Below are 13,673 nucleotides of genomic sequence, written 5' to 3'. Positions count from 1 at the left end.
TTCTGAACACAGCCATCATAAACACATCACACCAATGAAAACAGTTCATTGTTGTAGAGTGATCTTGCCACTGTTTGTTTTCATTAGTTGTTGATTTTTTAAATAGCATAGGTTCAAAGCTTAAATGTCCCACTTTACCCGATTTCCCAGTTTTGCTGAACTCACCCTGTTAAATAATTTTATTTTGCATTTGCATGTAATTTGCTGGACAAATATATTTTGTTATGCATATGCTGAGGCGTGTTGTAGTTCACCTCCTAATGTGTGGCCTCTATTGGGTGCAGAGTGTACAGCAGATAATAAGCTACTGAAATAACCAGCATGTTCCGGATGGTCAGCATGTTGTAACCAATAAGAAATTAAATGGGTCTTTTAGTTTCCTCTTCTGCTCCCAAAGTGCATGCACTTGCGTGTTTTTCCAAATTGATTCATTGTAATGACATGTTTTTTTTCTAACACGCAGTAACTTAACTTACCATATTCGTGTCACAATTTAATTATTTTAAAATTGTATAATTATTATGCCATCCACCATTTATAATAGATGTTCTGTTGCTGTGATGTCACTGCAGTTCACATGGTGTTAAAATCCATATCTAAGGGTGCTTTTGGCAGACGTGGTTCTCCAGACATGGGCTTTCTTCTTGAATCCTTGTAATAGAAATGCTACATGCTATTTGCAGAATTACCTGCAATCTGTTTAGTACCATAGATCCCCATCTAACTGGACATATGCTTAGTGAGAGAGGTATTGAACAACAAATACAAAGATCAACAAGGCCGACAGAAGTCTTTTTAAATGTTTTTCATTGTGCTTATTGTTTGTAACTCTCTTTTTTGTTCTGTAGCTTCCTCAGGCCCAAAAGGTAACCTGTTTACTCCAGTCTTCCACCATGCTGTTGTTTGTCCATGCGTCCTAAAGTCAGTGAATTGAATTCTAACATGCTGGCCATTGTCCTTGTGTGATCAGCCTTCCTTTGGTTTCCGTGTCAGTGTCTCGGCTTAGTCTGGTCTTTCCACTCACACATGTGCATTTGTGATGGAGCTTCCCCACGTCTCCTCATGTTCACCCCCCCCCCCACTACTTTCACCGTCAGTGCCGTCGATCCGCTGCCTCTTCCCAGCTCTGTGCCGGCTCCTCTTGCCAGTCCTCTGAACCTCTTGCGGGCCCAATGCTCAGGTGCAGCGCAGTTTCATTCCGAGGGGAAATCTGCGCTGTCGCTGCTACCCAACAACAAAACTTGTCAACAACCACATGTCGGCGCCACCTATCAAAGCCTTATTTTCTTTGACTATTGAAGTATCAAACCTCTACTGCATTTTCACAGCGGATTTTACAGAGTTGCTGGGGCATTTCTTTGTGAAATGGCACAAAACATTCAGCTCAGGCAGGATAGAAACCAGAAATCCAAGAAAGCCAGAGTGAAACTTCAAACTTCAAAATCATTGGATATTTAAATTGTGCCAGTCGTTTGGTAATCTCAGATCTTTCTGCTTTCAAAAAGCCCACAAATGTTTTAGGATGTGTTATGTGCAATTGGAATTCTCCCTGTATATGGCATCATGGTTAGTGTTTCTAATATATTTACAGTGGTACCTCAGTTCTTGAACTCATTATAAAAAAAGTCGAACCAACCAGTTCGAAAAAAAATACCTAGAACTCGATCTGAATCTCAGAAGTCGAACCGTGAATGTCGATCTAAGATAACTTGTACTCCCAGGGAAATGAGTCACGCGGCACGTCTCTCAGCGGAAACAAAAGGTAACGCTTCAGTCTCAGCCTCGCATTCGCTGTGATAGGATCGTGCATGTTTACACTAGCTGAATACAATGGTACCTCGGTTCTCGAACGATAAGTCAAATTTCTTGAAAGTCGAACAAACCAGTTTGACCTAGAACTCGATCTGAATATCAGAAGTCGAACCGTGAACGCTGACCTAATATAAATTGTACGTGCCAGTAAATGAGTCTTACTACAATGCAATTCTTACTTGAATGCCTTCTTCACAGACTGGATGATTAACCAAACAAACTGAAATGCAGACTAAATAGACAGGACTAATGACAACAACCAGAAACAGCTGATCACGCGGGGATTCCACACGGGATTAACGAGGGGGCGTTTTAACTTTACACATTTTTTGGATACATTTATTTTCTTACTTTACAAATTACTGTTTTGATAAACGTGCTTAGATGTATTTAGCACAATATATGCTCTTCTTGTTTTATCCTGTTCATTTTGTGTTTAAATGCTAAAAAAAAAAAAAAAAAAAAAGAAACATATGTAGATGTAATTTTTTGGGGCCGGGAACCAATTAATTATTTCTTATAGGGAAAAATTTGATCAGAACTCGAACTTTTTAGGATTCGAACCCAAGTTCTGAACGGATTAAGTTTGAGTTCTGAGGTACCACTGTATTATATTTGGGAAAGAAATCTGCTAAATCACTTAATGCCGACAATAATAACAAACCAGACTGTATTTATGGAGAAGGCATCAGCTAGCAATGCATTATTTCCCAGGCAAGCATAACTGTAGACATCTGCATCACCATATGTTCAGAATTCTTCTTCGGAAACATCTATTGGATAATCACACAATTGTCAGTTGAAGGGATTGGTTTCATCTTTGCCCTACAATTGTTTGTGTTGTCAGCATTTGTGCACTTAACCAAATGCATCCAAATAATGCCTTTAAGACTTAAAGACATACAGTTAGTTTTTTTGTCTTTCACTCATTCAGTCATGTTCAGAGAGACAGCACCATTTTGGCAATAATTACTAATTACAGAGAGTCGTCCGCTGCCCATATTTGTGTTTTTTCTGTCTCTCCTGTAAGTTATCGGTTGGCTGAAAGGTAAAGGGTGTCCATGTCGTATGGAAATACACGCAACAAATGCATCACCGGCTGCATCTCTCTGGAGGCGGTGCGGAAAAGCCAATCGTCACAGCCAGCCGCCTGCCGCGCCTCTTCCTGTTATCCTTGACTTCCTCCTAGTGCAGCTCGTCCTTTAAACCCCCACGCCTCAGTATTTCAGGCCGCTGAGCTGCACTCTTCATCATCCTCTGCCTCATCAGGTTCTGTTTTCTAAGGTGCACAGCGCATTGACATTGCGGGAAGGGGGGGTGGGGAGGAGCCAAAAATACTGCCAAGGCGTGGGCCTGCCTCTGCCGTGCCGCTCCTCCTGCCCGAGCTGCAGACAGACTGGCGTGCGCGGTTATTTTTAGCCCGGCTGCTGGTTTCCTCATCAGAGCGTGCGCCCTCTCCGTCTCATCATCGTTGCACCTGATCACCCGGAAATCTGTCGGGGGGGGGTACATGGCCCGGCCCTCTGCCTTGCCATCCTATTTATCTTCACATCACAAATCCGCGCGTCTTCACAGGAGCGACGTGACCCGCTGAGCCGTACACGCTGACCCAGCCATGATCCCTGGTCTCCCCAAGCCGGGGCTGCGTTTCCAGCTTAGCGGCACCGGCGCGGGGATTCACCCGCCTGTTTCCGTGGAGGTGACCGGCAGCGAACTGAGCCTTGGCAGCAGACATGCCCGCAGAGGGGAAAACTGACCTACTTCCTGTCTGTTGTCGCTTGGAAAAGACTCATTTTTTCCATTAATACCTACACAAATGTGTGTAGTAAAATGAGCAAAAATAATAACCCTTTTATTCACTCACAGTTATTTTAAGTCCGTGTAGCTTGTAGCTAATAAAAGCACGAAATATTATGATTGGCCCACTTTGGTGAAGTCTGCCTTTACATATGTGATGCGGTGCTTCACCACTACCTCCGGACTCCCTTTTATGTGCCAGTTGCTGGTTGCAGTGAGCTGGATTACCCCAAAATGGTCAGTTTGCTCTAATAACCCAGCTGCCTGGGCTCTTTGATGATTTTCCCTTTGTTCTTGAAATTCCTCATTTGTCTGAGAAAAAAAACTGTGTTTTCCTCCATTTTCTTCCCTGCCCATGCTATTGATGACATAATGACCCTTCGTGTGTGCGGTATTGACTCAGGCCGGCCGTCTTCCCTTCTCTGTGCCTTTGTCTTGCTTGCTCCGAAGTGTGTCCCCAGAGAAAAGAGCTCTTGAGAGAGAGCTGTTTGTAAACTGAGCGGGGAGACATCTCTCTCCAAATCGGCTTCCCCCACACCCCCAAAAAGAGCTCAGAGCAAAGCTGATGAGGGACAACAGAACTTCTGTGGAGGTTCCACTTCTGGGTGCCTCTCCGGAGGTCACACTGACGCACCATTCATCACACCACCCTGATTTTGTCTAAAATGGCAGCTGTATATGAAGATTTTGTTCACATGTTGTGTGCTTATCTGATGCTCTCAGCTGTATGAGCCTTTCATTGTGGATCCCACATGTATTTGTATTTGTTTGTTTATTTAATTGTTAGATATTTCCTCACACTAGTTGCACCACTCCTGTAGAAAACTGTGCTTTCATTGGGTACGGGGGCTGTGTATGATTTCCCCCATGTTAGTCTGTGACGGGGCATATCGATTGAAAGTGCACAGGGGGTGGGGGGCCGTTAATGCGGCTGAAAGGGGAGCCAGGCAGTGACGTGTGCGGGTAATGCGACACTGCCGCCGCTGATGGCCATTTCCTAATCATGCAAACACGCCATCGCCATCTGGAGCCAGGAGACCAGTGCAAAGCCATTTTCATCCAATGAAGCCTCATGCATGCATTATTAAACAGCTTGTCTTCTAATTGCTCTTCAGCTTGGAGAGAGCCAAGGTCCGGTGCTGATGACCACTGTAGCAATGCCAGTATTCAGCACTAAAAACCAAACGGTGAGTATCGAGTCGCAGGTGCAGGGACATGAGACCAATGGAACATCTCTGAGCTGGGCTCTCCGGTGCTTTCCATGGTTGCCCTTTTTCCATCTGGGTGCCCTCTTCTTCCCTGCAGAGAAACAGGGGCATCCTTCTGGGTGTGGTGGGCACAGATGTTCCCGTCCAGGAGCTCCTGAAAACCATTCCAAAGTACAAGGTGACGCTGGGCGATAGTTTCACTGGTTCTTCAGAATTTTGAGCTTTAACTCCATGGGTCATTTTTTTTTTCTTAATTTTTCATTTTCCATTGGAAAAACCTTTTACTGCAGGGGGATAGAATAAAGGAAATTATACAGTTTATAATTCAGATCTTAATCTCCTATTGCAGAGGAAATACTGATAAGTTAATTTTGAAATATCATCAAGTAAATAAAATGGCTGTGGTGCGGAATGTATATTTGACATTTTGAAACGTATTATTTACCAAACTTCTTCGAATGACAAGGTGTAATTTGAAGTGAATGCCATGCACCTCGCTTTTGCATGAATTTAAATCGAGCTGTGCAGTGGCTGATGTTTAGGATGTCAAAATGGGGACTCTGAAAGGTGAAGGCCTTGTGTTTGATTAAAGGAGAACCAAAAAAAAAAAACAATGCAGACACTGACACCATCTTCAACCCCCCCTCCCCCCCCCCGTTTAATTATAGCTAGGTATCCATGGGTATGCCTTCGCGATCACAAACAACGGCTACATCCTGACCCACCCGGACCTGCAGCCTATGGTAACCGTTGCCATGGATTTGATTGCTTTAAATGCCAAATATAATTAGTGTTATCTGGTATAAGTAGCATAAGTAGAGGTGTCTGGATTTTGTGAATAGTATACAGAAAGGGACAGCTTCTCTGACCAGTAAGGGGGGTGTATTTTTACAAAGATGGGAGAGCTGAACAAACTATGATTGGCCCTCGGGCTCATTGGGGACATGCAGGGTTACTTTTGGGGGGTAAAGTGCACAGAGAAATACAGCTGCTGGCATGTTTGCAGACGAGAGCGTGTGACTGCGCAGACATGGAGTGGCCTGTATCCCGTGCTGCTGGCATATTGGTAGAGCATGTGACTGTGCAGATGTGGAGTAGGGGGCCTCATACTCACTTGTATCCCGTGTTGCTGGCATGTTGGTAGAGCGTGTGACTGCGCAGACGTGGAGCGGGGGGGGGGGGGGGGGGTGATTCGGACTGGCGTGTGTTCCATGCCGTTTGCATGTTGGTATTGCGTGTAACTGCACTACGATACTTTCCACTGATGCTGGGCGATGGCAGCCATGCTTCCGGTCTCTGTAGTGATCGTGATCGTAAACATCGTAAACATAAACCTATTATTTCTACTTATCGCCCAAGTGTGTCAGGTATCGTATTCATATTCAGATTACGATATTTTCACCTTACGGTGGGTTCAGTGGAACATAAACCACATTGTAAGTCTAAGAGCATCTGTAGTATGTACGTTTCGTTCTCTCTGTAGAGGAGCGATACTTCTCGGACCTGGGATGCGGGTTTTATGCGGATGCGGCGTGCGCAGTGTACCCGCTGGCCGGCTGCCCAGCTTGTGTCGGTGTTTACGGTGCAGCCGTCTCCCAGTGGCCCACGTCATCTCGGCACCATGCTATTACTGTGATAACTGGAGCTCTGATTGCCCTCTGGGAAACAAACAGCGCTGCAGTCAGAGCCCTGGCTAGCTGAGACGTGTTATACCATCAATTCCTTAAATAAAACTAAATGGTGACCGTGAAAACAGGAACACGCTTACATCATGGTAGGGGCCGCCGTGATAGTGACGCATCTTGTGGAAATATTATATTTCAGTGGTGCTTTGGTATAAAGTCCAGAAAGGGGGACCTGCTTTCATTTCGAGGGGCTGGTTGTTATGGCACATGAGGCTGCAAATGACAGAATCAATTTCTCAAGCTGGGGAGTTCTGCTCTTCTGCAGGCCAGTCTCTCTAGGCTCTCATCTCCCCGTGTAGCCGAGCCCCCCCAAGCAGCAGCCATTTCTGATGTCCCCAGGGAGAGAGACCCCCTCCCCCTACCAGTATGCCGACGCACCCCGCCTCTTTACCCACAGCTGTTCCATTATGTTGAGGGTGGCAGTGAGAGTCGGGGGCGGAGGGGTGGGGGGGCTGTCTTTAAATGAGCTGAGCGTTTTAAACCTCAAAGTTCCTTTGAATAAACCTGAAATCCTGTCTTTTGAATGCCAGTGATTAAGCCCATTGTAGTCTGCATTTTTCCCCCTCTTTCTTTAAGGAGGGGGGAGCACATGAGCGCAGGAATCCTTTGGAGAGAGAACACTTAATTGCAATGCAATTAGGCATCCCGAATTAGATATATTTAAAAGATAATTAAAGGTTTGAGGGGAGTTATATTCCCCAGTTTTCCATTGAAATGAATCATCTGAAGATGTTCTAGTGGAAGCATGGGCTCCTTCACGCCTTTTAGTGCTTTGTGCGGCTCGCCGAGGCACTTTGCTGCTGCCCTGCTCCATGCAGATGCGTCAAACAACAATATTTACCACTCTGCTCACTCGCTTATTAATCCATTAATTATTCCATTTTTGTGCAGATTGGTTCTGAGGCTTTTCCCACTCGAGACCCCCAGAGTCCCTTTGTGTAGGTTTAACTGTTTCCCTCGGGGATAGATAAAATTTTATCTGATCTGACTACTGCATTTGATGGTTGTTTTTGTGTGTGTGAACCACTCTTAGCAGTTTGCCACTTGTGTTCCATCCCTTTATTGTTTTAGCTGACCCTCACGGTCACGTGATCTTCCAAAGTCCTGGGCAGCCCAAGATATTGGATCTTTTTACTGAGTACCAGATAAAAAAGCAGAAATACGGACATGCATCAGTTACACTGCTGTACAATGACTGGTGTCTCCCATTCTTTCATTGATTCATTCAACTTTTATTTCATGTTTGTCTTCTGTTTCAATTCGGAAGCAGGATTTACGCACCGGTGGTCTGAATAATGCATTATTGTCAACAGACATGATATAGCAAAGCATGTATGGTAAGAGAATGACATTTGAAAGGTGACAGAGCACCTCATTTTCGGAGCTTTATGTACCTTGCAGTGTCCCTTCATGTCATGTGGTCGCAGAGAAGTTTCTGAAAAAAGTAGCTTTATATCTCAAATCAGACCAAGGGGAAAGTTCATCAGTAGCCTGTCTTCCTGAGTCCATTAATTATTCTGTTCCGGCCCATTTCCAGTATGATTAACTGTGAGCTCAGCAGGGGGGGGTTTAATGGCAGAAGGTGGATAGATGTCCTCAGCTCAGGATGGCTGTCATGGGGACAGAGCAGTGAAGGAGATGGACCGTTGGCTTAAAGTAGCTGGTGTGTGTTGGGGCCCCGCTATTCACCTCAGAAATACCCGGCTGTATAACTGGCTGCTGTATAAACATGGAAAGCTGTGAGAATAAATGTCTCTTAAATAAGGGGAGAAGTAATTGTGAAAGCCTTCAGAGAGCATCGGCCTCAGCTCTGGTCCTCATCAGGGCTCAACACATCCGCACTTTACCACTGATGTGCTCCGGAGGTGGAGCTCCTGAAATGGCACTGAAATGTCCAGCACTGATTCCAGGAACCTGGAAGACCTGTTTTCCCTGGGGGGGGGTGGCTCCACCCAGGAGGCTAGCCAGTGGCCTGACATCTTCAGGGTCGGGGATTCAAATCCTGTCCCTGACTCTGCAAAGTCAAAGTCTTTATTCGTCATATGCACAGTAAGGCAGAGACATCTGGGCAATGAAATGCTTGTGGTGAGGCTGAAATGATCACACATACAATATACAGTATGTGTGCCACTGAAATGTAAATACGGAGGATGGAAAAGGTGGAGAAGGAAAACAAGCAAAATAAACTTTTAAAAATGAGATGGGATAAATATCGTGGGGAAACGTGGGTCCATTCTGAGGTGTTACCATGTGAGGTTTCCGTTAAAGCAGCTGAGGGGTTCTGGCAGGATGGCGATCCGGCAGAACCTCACAGCACCAAACAGTAACGCTACTGGAGTTCATTAGGGAAATGCAGGAGTGCTGAGCGGTGTTTGCTTTTTGGCGGAGCTCTTGCTGGCCAAATTTCATGAGGCAGAGTGTTTGACCTGGAGGACTGGAGGTGTACGGAGCTGTTCCGCTACCCCACGCGCCAGCCGCCTGGACTCCAGTCCTACCCATGTTCCTGCTTGTGGATTACGCATGTTTTACCGGTGTTTGCCCAAGTTTCCCCCAGTTTCTCAAGTCTCCTTCCTCAGTCCAAATTCAGTAACAGTCAAAAGTTTGAACATCCCAAGCTGCCTGCAAAAGAGAGTGATACTGTTGCATCACATGACTTGGTCACCTGACCCAAACCCAGCAGAAATGGTTTTGGAGGAGTTTCACCAGAGAGTGAAGGACAAGCAGCCAATGAGTGCTCAGCATATATGTGGACCTGCTTAAGGACAGCTGGAAAAGCTTCTCAGGCGGCTACCCCTTGAAACTGGCATAGAGGAGACAGTAGGATCAGCCAGTCCCTGGAGCAGTTGGGGTGAAGAGAATTGCTCATGGGCTGAATGGTGGGATCACACTGCTGACCACGGGATTTGAACTGGCAACCTTCTGACTCCCAATCCACAGAGCTGCCCTGCCCAACACATTCATTTTTTTCATTTAACCGCCTTTTGGTGGTCAGTGCATAATAATTTAATAGTTTTGGTGTCTTTATAATTATTATAAAATATAGAGAATAGTACAAATAAACCTTTCTGTGGGTAGGTGTGTCCAAACTTTTGACTGGCACTGTAGTGCACTTAGGTGAATTAGCACATCCTTCTTTGGACTGGCATCTGGCTCACTGCAGCCCCCTAGTGGGTAAATGTGTATGGAGAATGAATGGATCAAACTGCATGGTTTGGTTATTTCACCTTTATTATGTGCGACTCCATAAATGATTCATTAATATCAGCAGACACACACCAGAAGATGGATATTTAGCTAGTGTGGTTGTGGCACCGTGTAAACGCGTTTATTTGTCATTGAATGTGGGTTGCATGTAGGACATAGGGAATATAATAGGATCGGATTTGAAAGGAGAACAGACGGATTGCTCACCGACTCGCCAAATCTGTTTTTTGTTAATTAGCTTTTTTTCTTTTCTTTGAAAGAGTAGGATGGATTCTATTGAACCTCATTGTGCGATTGCACAGAACAATCCGCGTGCTCACAGTGTCCTGGAAACAGTGTGTAGCTGTCTTTCAAAACGCATTCTATCCCGGCCTGCTATTGTCCCGCTGTTCCAAGATTATCCACCAGATGGCAGAGTGTAATACAGTACCCCAGAACCAATCCTGCCCTTTTTGCAAACCTGCTGTCAACTCATAGTGCTGTTCAATGTTTTTAACGCATCATGTCATATTTTTAAAGGTACATTATTTTCTATATATATGAGAATTAAAATTTTCTGTATTCTTAGAATATAAGTTATTGCTATAGACAAAACTTTTTTCTTGCAGTATGAAGAAGGAAAAAAGAGGAAGAAACCAAACTACAGCAGTGTGGATCTCTCTGAAGTGGAGTGGGAAGATAAAGATGACATTGTATGTGTTTGAATATTTTAATATTTTTATTTTAATGAGCTGCTTTTAATTTAGATACTCATTTTTTCTGAATCATTTTCTGAGAAATGTCTCAGAAAGCCTTTAAATAACAATAAACACAGATAAGGCATTATGACTTTCTACAGCTCAAAATACTAGGAACAATTAAATGTATTAGCGATTTGCACATTGTTTCAAATGACAAACTTAAGTTTTGTCAGTGTTTGCAAACAGCATCTTGTACTTAAGTTTGTCATTTGAAACAATGTGCAAATCGCTAATACATTTAATTGTTCCTAGTATTTTGAGCTGTAGAAAGTCATAATGCCTTATCTGTGTTTATTATGTTATTTAAAGGCTTATTATTCTAACACAATGATTCAGTTATCGCGAACAAAGATGGAGTTATTGCCCACAGACCGTGCCTTCATTCAGTCTTTGTTTTTACTTTTTATTGCCATTTCTGGTGCTGTTCTTATTTAGATTCCTTTGTGTTTTCTAGTTGCGCAATGCCATGGTTAACAGGAAGACTGGAACATTTTCTATGGACGTTACAAAGACTATAGATAAAGGGGTAGGTGCTGGTTGGGGGGGGGGGGGGCGTTGTCACACAAATCACATAGAAACCAATGGAACTGAAAAGCAGTGCAGAACTAAAAGCACAAAGGCATAAGTATTTGGGACCGGATGGTGCAGAGGCTGATGGCTGAGAGCCAGACCATTTTAAAGGGAATGCCGCTGATGAGCTCAGTTGTTTGTTTTTAGTTGCACGTTAGCGGTGGTGCTGATGTTACGATACAGCCCATGTCCTGATTAGCGTGAATAGCGACGGCATGCTGCCGTGGGGAAGCTGGCTGCGGGGCCAGGCTGTGGGGGGTGTCGCCGGTGTGGGTGTCCTCCTTATCTCAGTGCCACACATGGTGGGAGATGAGCGGGGGGGAGGGTATTCCAGCCAAACTCCTGTCATAAGGAGCTGCGCGTCAGGCTGCTGCCATTGATGGCCAGAAAGGGCCCAAGGACACTTGTGTAGGGAGGACCCCAACATCACCGACCGACACGACGGCTTTATCACCAGCGCACAACCACGACTGGCGCGGAGGCGCCCTTTAAATGCAGCCTGAGCTGCCAAGGCGTGCACCAGCACAAGGGAAGGAGTGTCTGGCCAAACTGTTTCCTAAAACTGATTTCCATTGAACAGGAAACGCAGGGTAGCATTGACAAATCCCACTGCCTTTCAGTCCCTTGTAACATTCGCCGAGCGGGCAGCGCCTTTACTGCACTGACGGTGAAGGGAGCTTTCATAGACATTGCTTTATATTTAATGACAAATTGAAGAAATGCAGCTGTTTCTTACTTGTGAAGTGTATATGCAAGCATCTGTTAAACAGGCTGGATTTTGTGTGAAGCCGGATTGTGTGTTTAAGGGCTCCTTTTAAGCGTATTTATAGATAACATCTTTATATGATGTTACTACTTTTGAAACGTAACTGTGTTACCACTAGAGGGTTATCCACTAGAGGGCCATGCAGTTTAGTGTTTCAGAGTAGCCGTAAGTTAAAGTCTGTGTAGGAATCTCACAGATTTAAGATGGGTGTAGGCCTCATTCAGTCTGCAAGGGAATGGAGAATTGAGGTCATCAGCAGTGTAATATCGTTGTAAAGCACTATGTACCTGCTTGTGCTGACACTCCTCTGGAAAGTACTTTCTCATTCATCTTTTTTATGATTCTCTATTACTTCTCTATCCATTTTGACGGGTTGTGTTCAGCCATTGAGGGATTTCCTTTGAAAGACGGCTTTTAAGAAAAAAAAAATCCTTTTTTGCTTTATAAATGCATAGTTTTCCCGCATTTTCCTCTCCTGTTGGCTCTCCCTGTGTGGGGGATTCACTGGGATTTAGTGTGATGCTGCAGTTTGCTTCTCTGCTCTGCAGCCTATTACTCTGTGTAATTCTTCAAAGACTTAGGTGACCGTCCATAGCAGGAGAATGGATTCAGCCTCAACCCCAATGCTGAGTGTGTGATTAACATCCCATAATGGATGTAACTACGTCGAGTGAGGAAGAGCAGCATATGATACAGGCTCATTATTGCGTTACTTCATAATGAAAAGCAAATGCTTTCTTATCTAAAATATCATTAAATGTAGCTTTCTTATTAAAAAAGCAAACAGGAGCTGTACACAGCCATGGTCGCCTAATGGTTATTGAAGTGTGCTTGTGATTGGAAGGTTATTGGTTCGAATCCCCAACCAACAAGGCACCACTGAAATACCCTTAGCTAGGTACCGCCCCTAAGCACTGATCCTCCGGCGCTAAATAATAGCTGCCCACTGCTATGTCACATATGGGTTAAATGCAGAGGACACATTTTGTTGTTGTGCCATGTATGCTGTTGTGTGTCAATAAAGATAACTAATCACTCTCACTTGTAGCAAAATATATACAGACAAATAATGTGCAGCTCCCATTTATACCATATTGGTAAACATTGTGTAGGAGTGAGTGTGGCTCACAAATACAGCTCTCGGGTCATGTCATGTTCTGGGTCTTTTTTTCAGAAACGTGTCCTTGTCTTGCACAATGATTACTACTATACCGACATCAAGGGAACTCCTTTCAGGTAGGCACCCGCGGGGCCCCTGTCACGTTTGGGGTTAGCACGTATAAACAGGCTCCTGAATCAAACAGGCTCCTGAATCCGACGGCTTTCATTACGAGAGTCACCCAGGCCAGACATATTGCTAAAGTCTTGCTGAATGTGAAAGCTGTTACATAATAGAGCTGATATGCATGTTGTTCTGTAATGCATATTTTACATGAACAACTCACTTCTGAAGCCTAATAGGCCCATGAGCCTGTTTTCACTCGGGTCCTTGTTTTCAGTCTAGGGGTGGCCCTCTCCAGGGGACATGGAAAATCTCTTTTCAGAGGGAATGTTTCTGTGGAAGAAGGTGGGTGCCCTCCGGTGCGTTTCCTGGCCTCTCCTGCTCATTCCCGTCCTCACGGTCTGGTACCCCCACCACCCCCCCCCACCCATGCCGTGTCCCCACGCCACCCTGCGGTTTATCCCATTCTCCATGACCTTATTCTCTTGTCTCTTCAGTGTATATTTTCAGTTGAGACTAAGCTGCAATTAGAACGGAAGCTAAATATTTGGTTAGTTGCTGTGTCTGCCAGGTATCAGTCTGTTTCCCAGCGGCTTGTGCCCCGTTTTTCCAGTGATCATGCTTTTTAATATTCATACCCTGGAACTGTGCACATCATTCAGTTTGTAA

At 44.7% G+C, this 13,673-nt stretch overlaps 1 protein-coding gene across 2 annotated transcripts in view; it reads left to right on the top strand.

The window, feature by feature from the left end:
• The window catches only part of cacna2d3a (calcium channel, voltage-dependent, alpha 2/delta subunit 3a), a 163,064-nt gene that overhangs the window by 101,505 nt on the left and 47,886 nt on the right, over positions 1-13,673 (top strand). The window contains exons 14-21 of one of the 2 annotated variants that reach the window (XM_072713125.1): positions 849-866; positions 4,725-4,796; positions 4,915-4,995; positions 5,486-5,560; positions 10,315-10,398; positions 10,901-10,972; positions 12,957-13,018; positions 13,282-13,349. In XM_072713125.1, coding sequence (XP_072569226.1) covers positions 849-866; positions 4,725-4,796; positions 4,915-4,995; positions 5,486-5,560; positions 10,315-10,398; positions 10,901-10,972; positions 12,957-13,018; positions 13,282-13,349 — 532 coding nt within the window. The remainder of the gene's footprint in view (positions 1-848; positions 867-4,724; positions 4,797-4,914; positions 4,996-5,485; positions 5,561-10,314; positions 10,399-10,900; positions 10,973-12,956; positions 13,019-13,281; positions 13,350-13,673) is intronic. The other variant, XM_072713126.1, reaches the window with a different exon arrangement.

Source organism: Paramormyrops kingsleyae, chromosome 6, assembly GCF_048594095.1.
Source record: "Paramormyrops kingsleyae isolate MSU_618 chromosome 6, PKINGS_0.4, whole genome shotgun sequence".
NCBI classification, from domain to species: domain Eukaryota; kingdom Metazoa; phylum Chordata; class Actinopteri; order Osteoglossiformes; family Mormyridae; genus Paramormyrops; species Paramormyrops kingsleyae.
The sequence above is the reverse complement of the archived record's forward strand: the minus strand, read 5'-3'. Positions and strand labels throughout refer to the sequence as shown.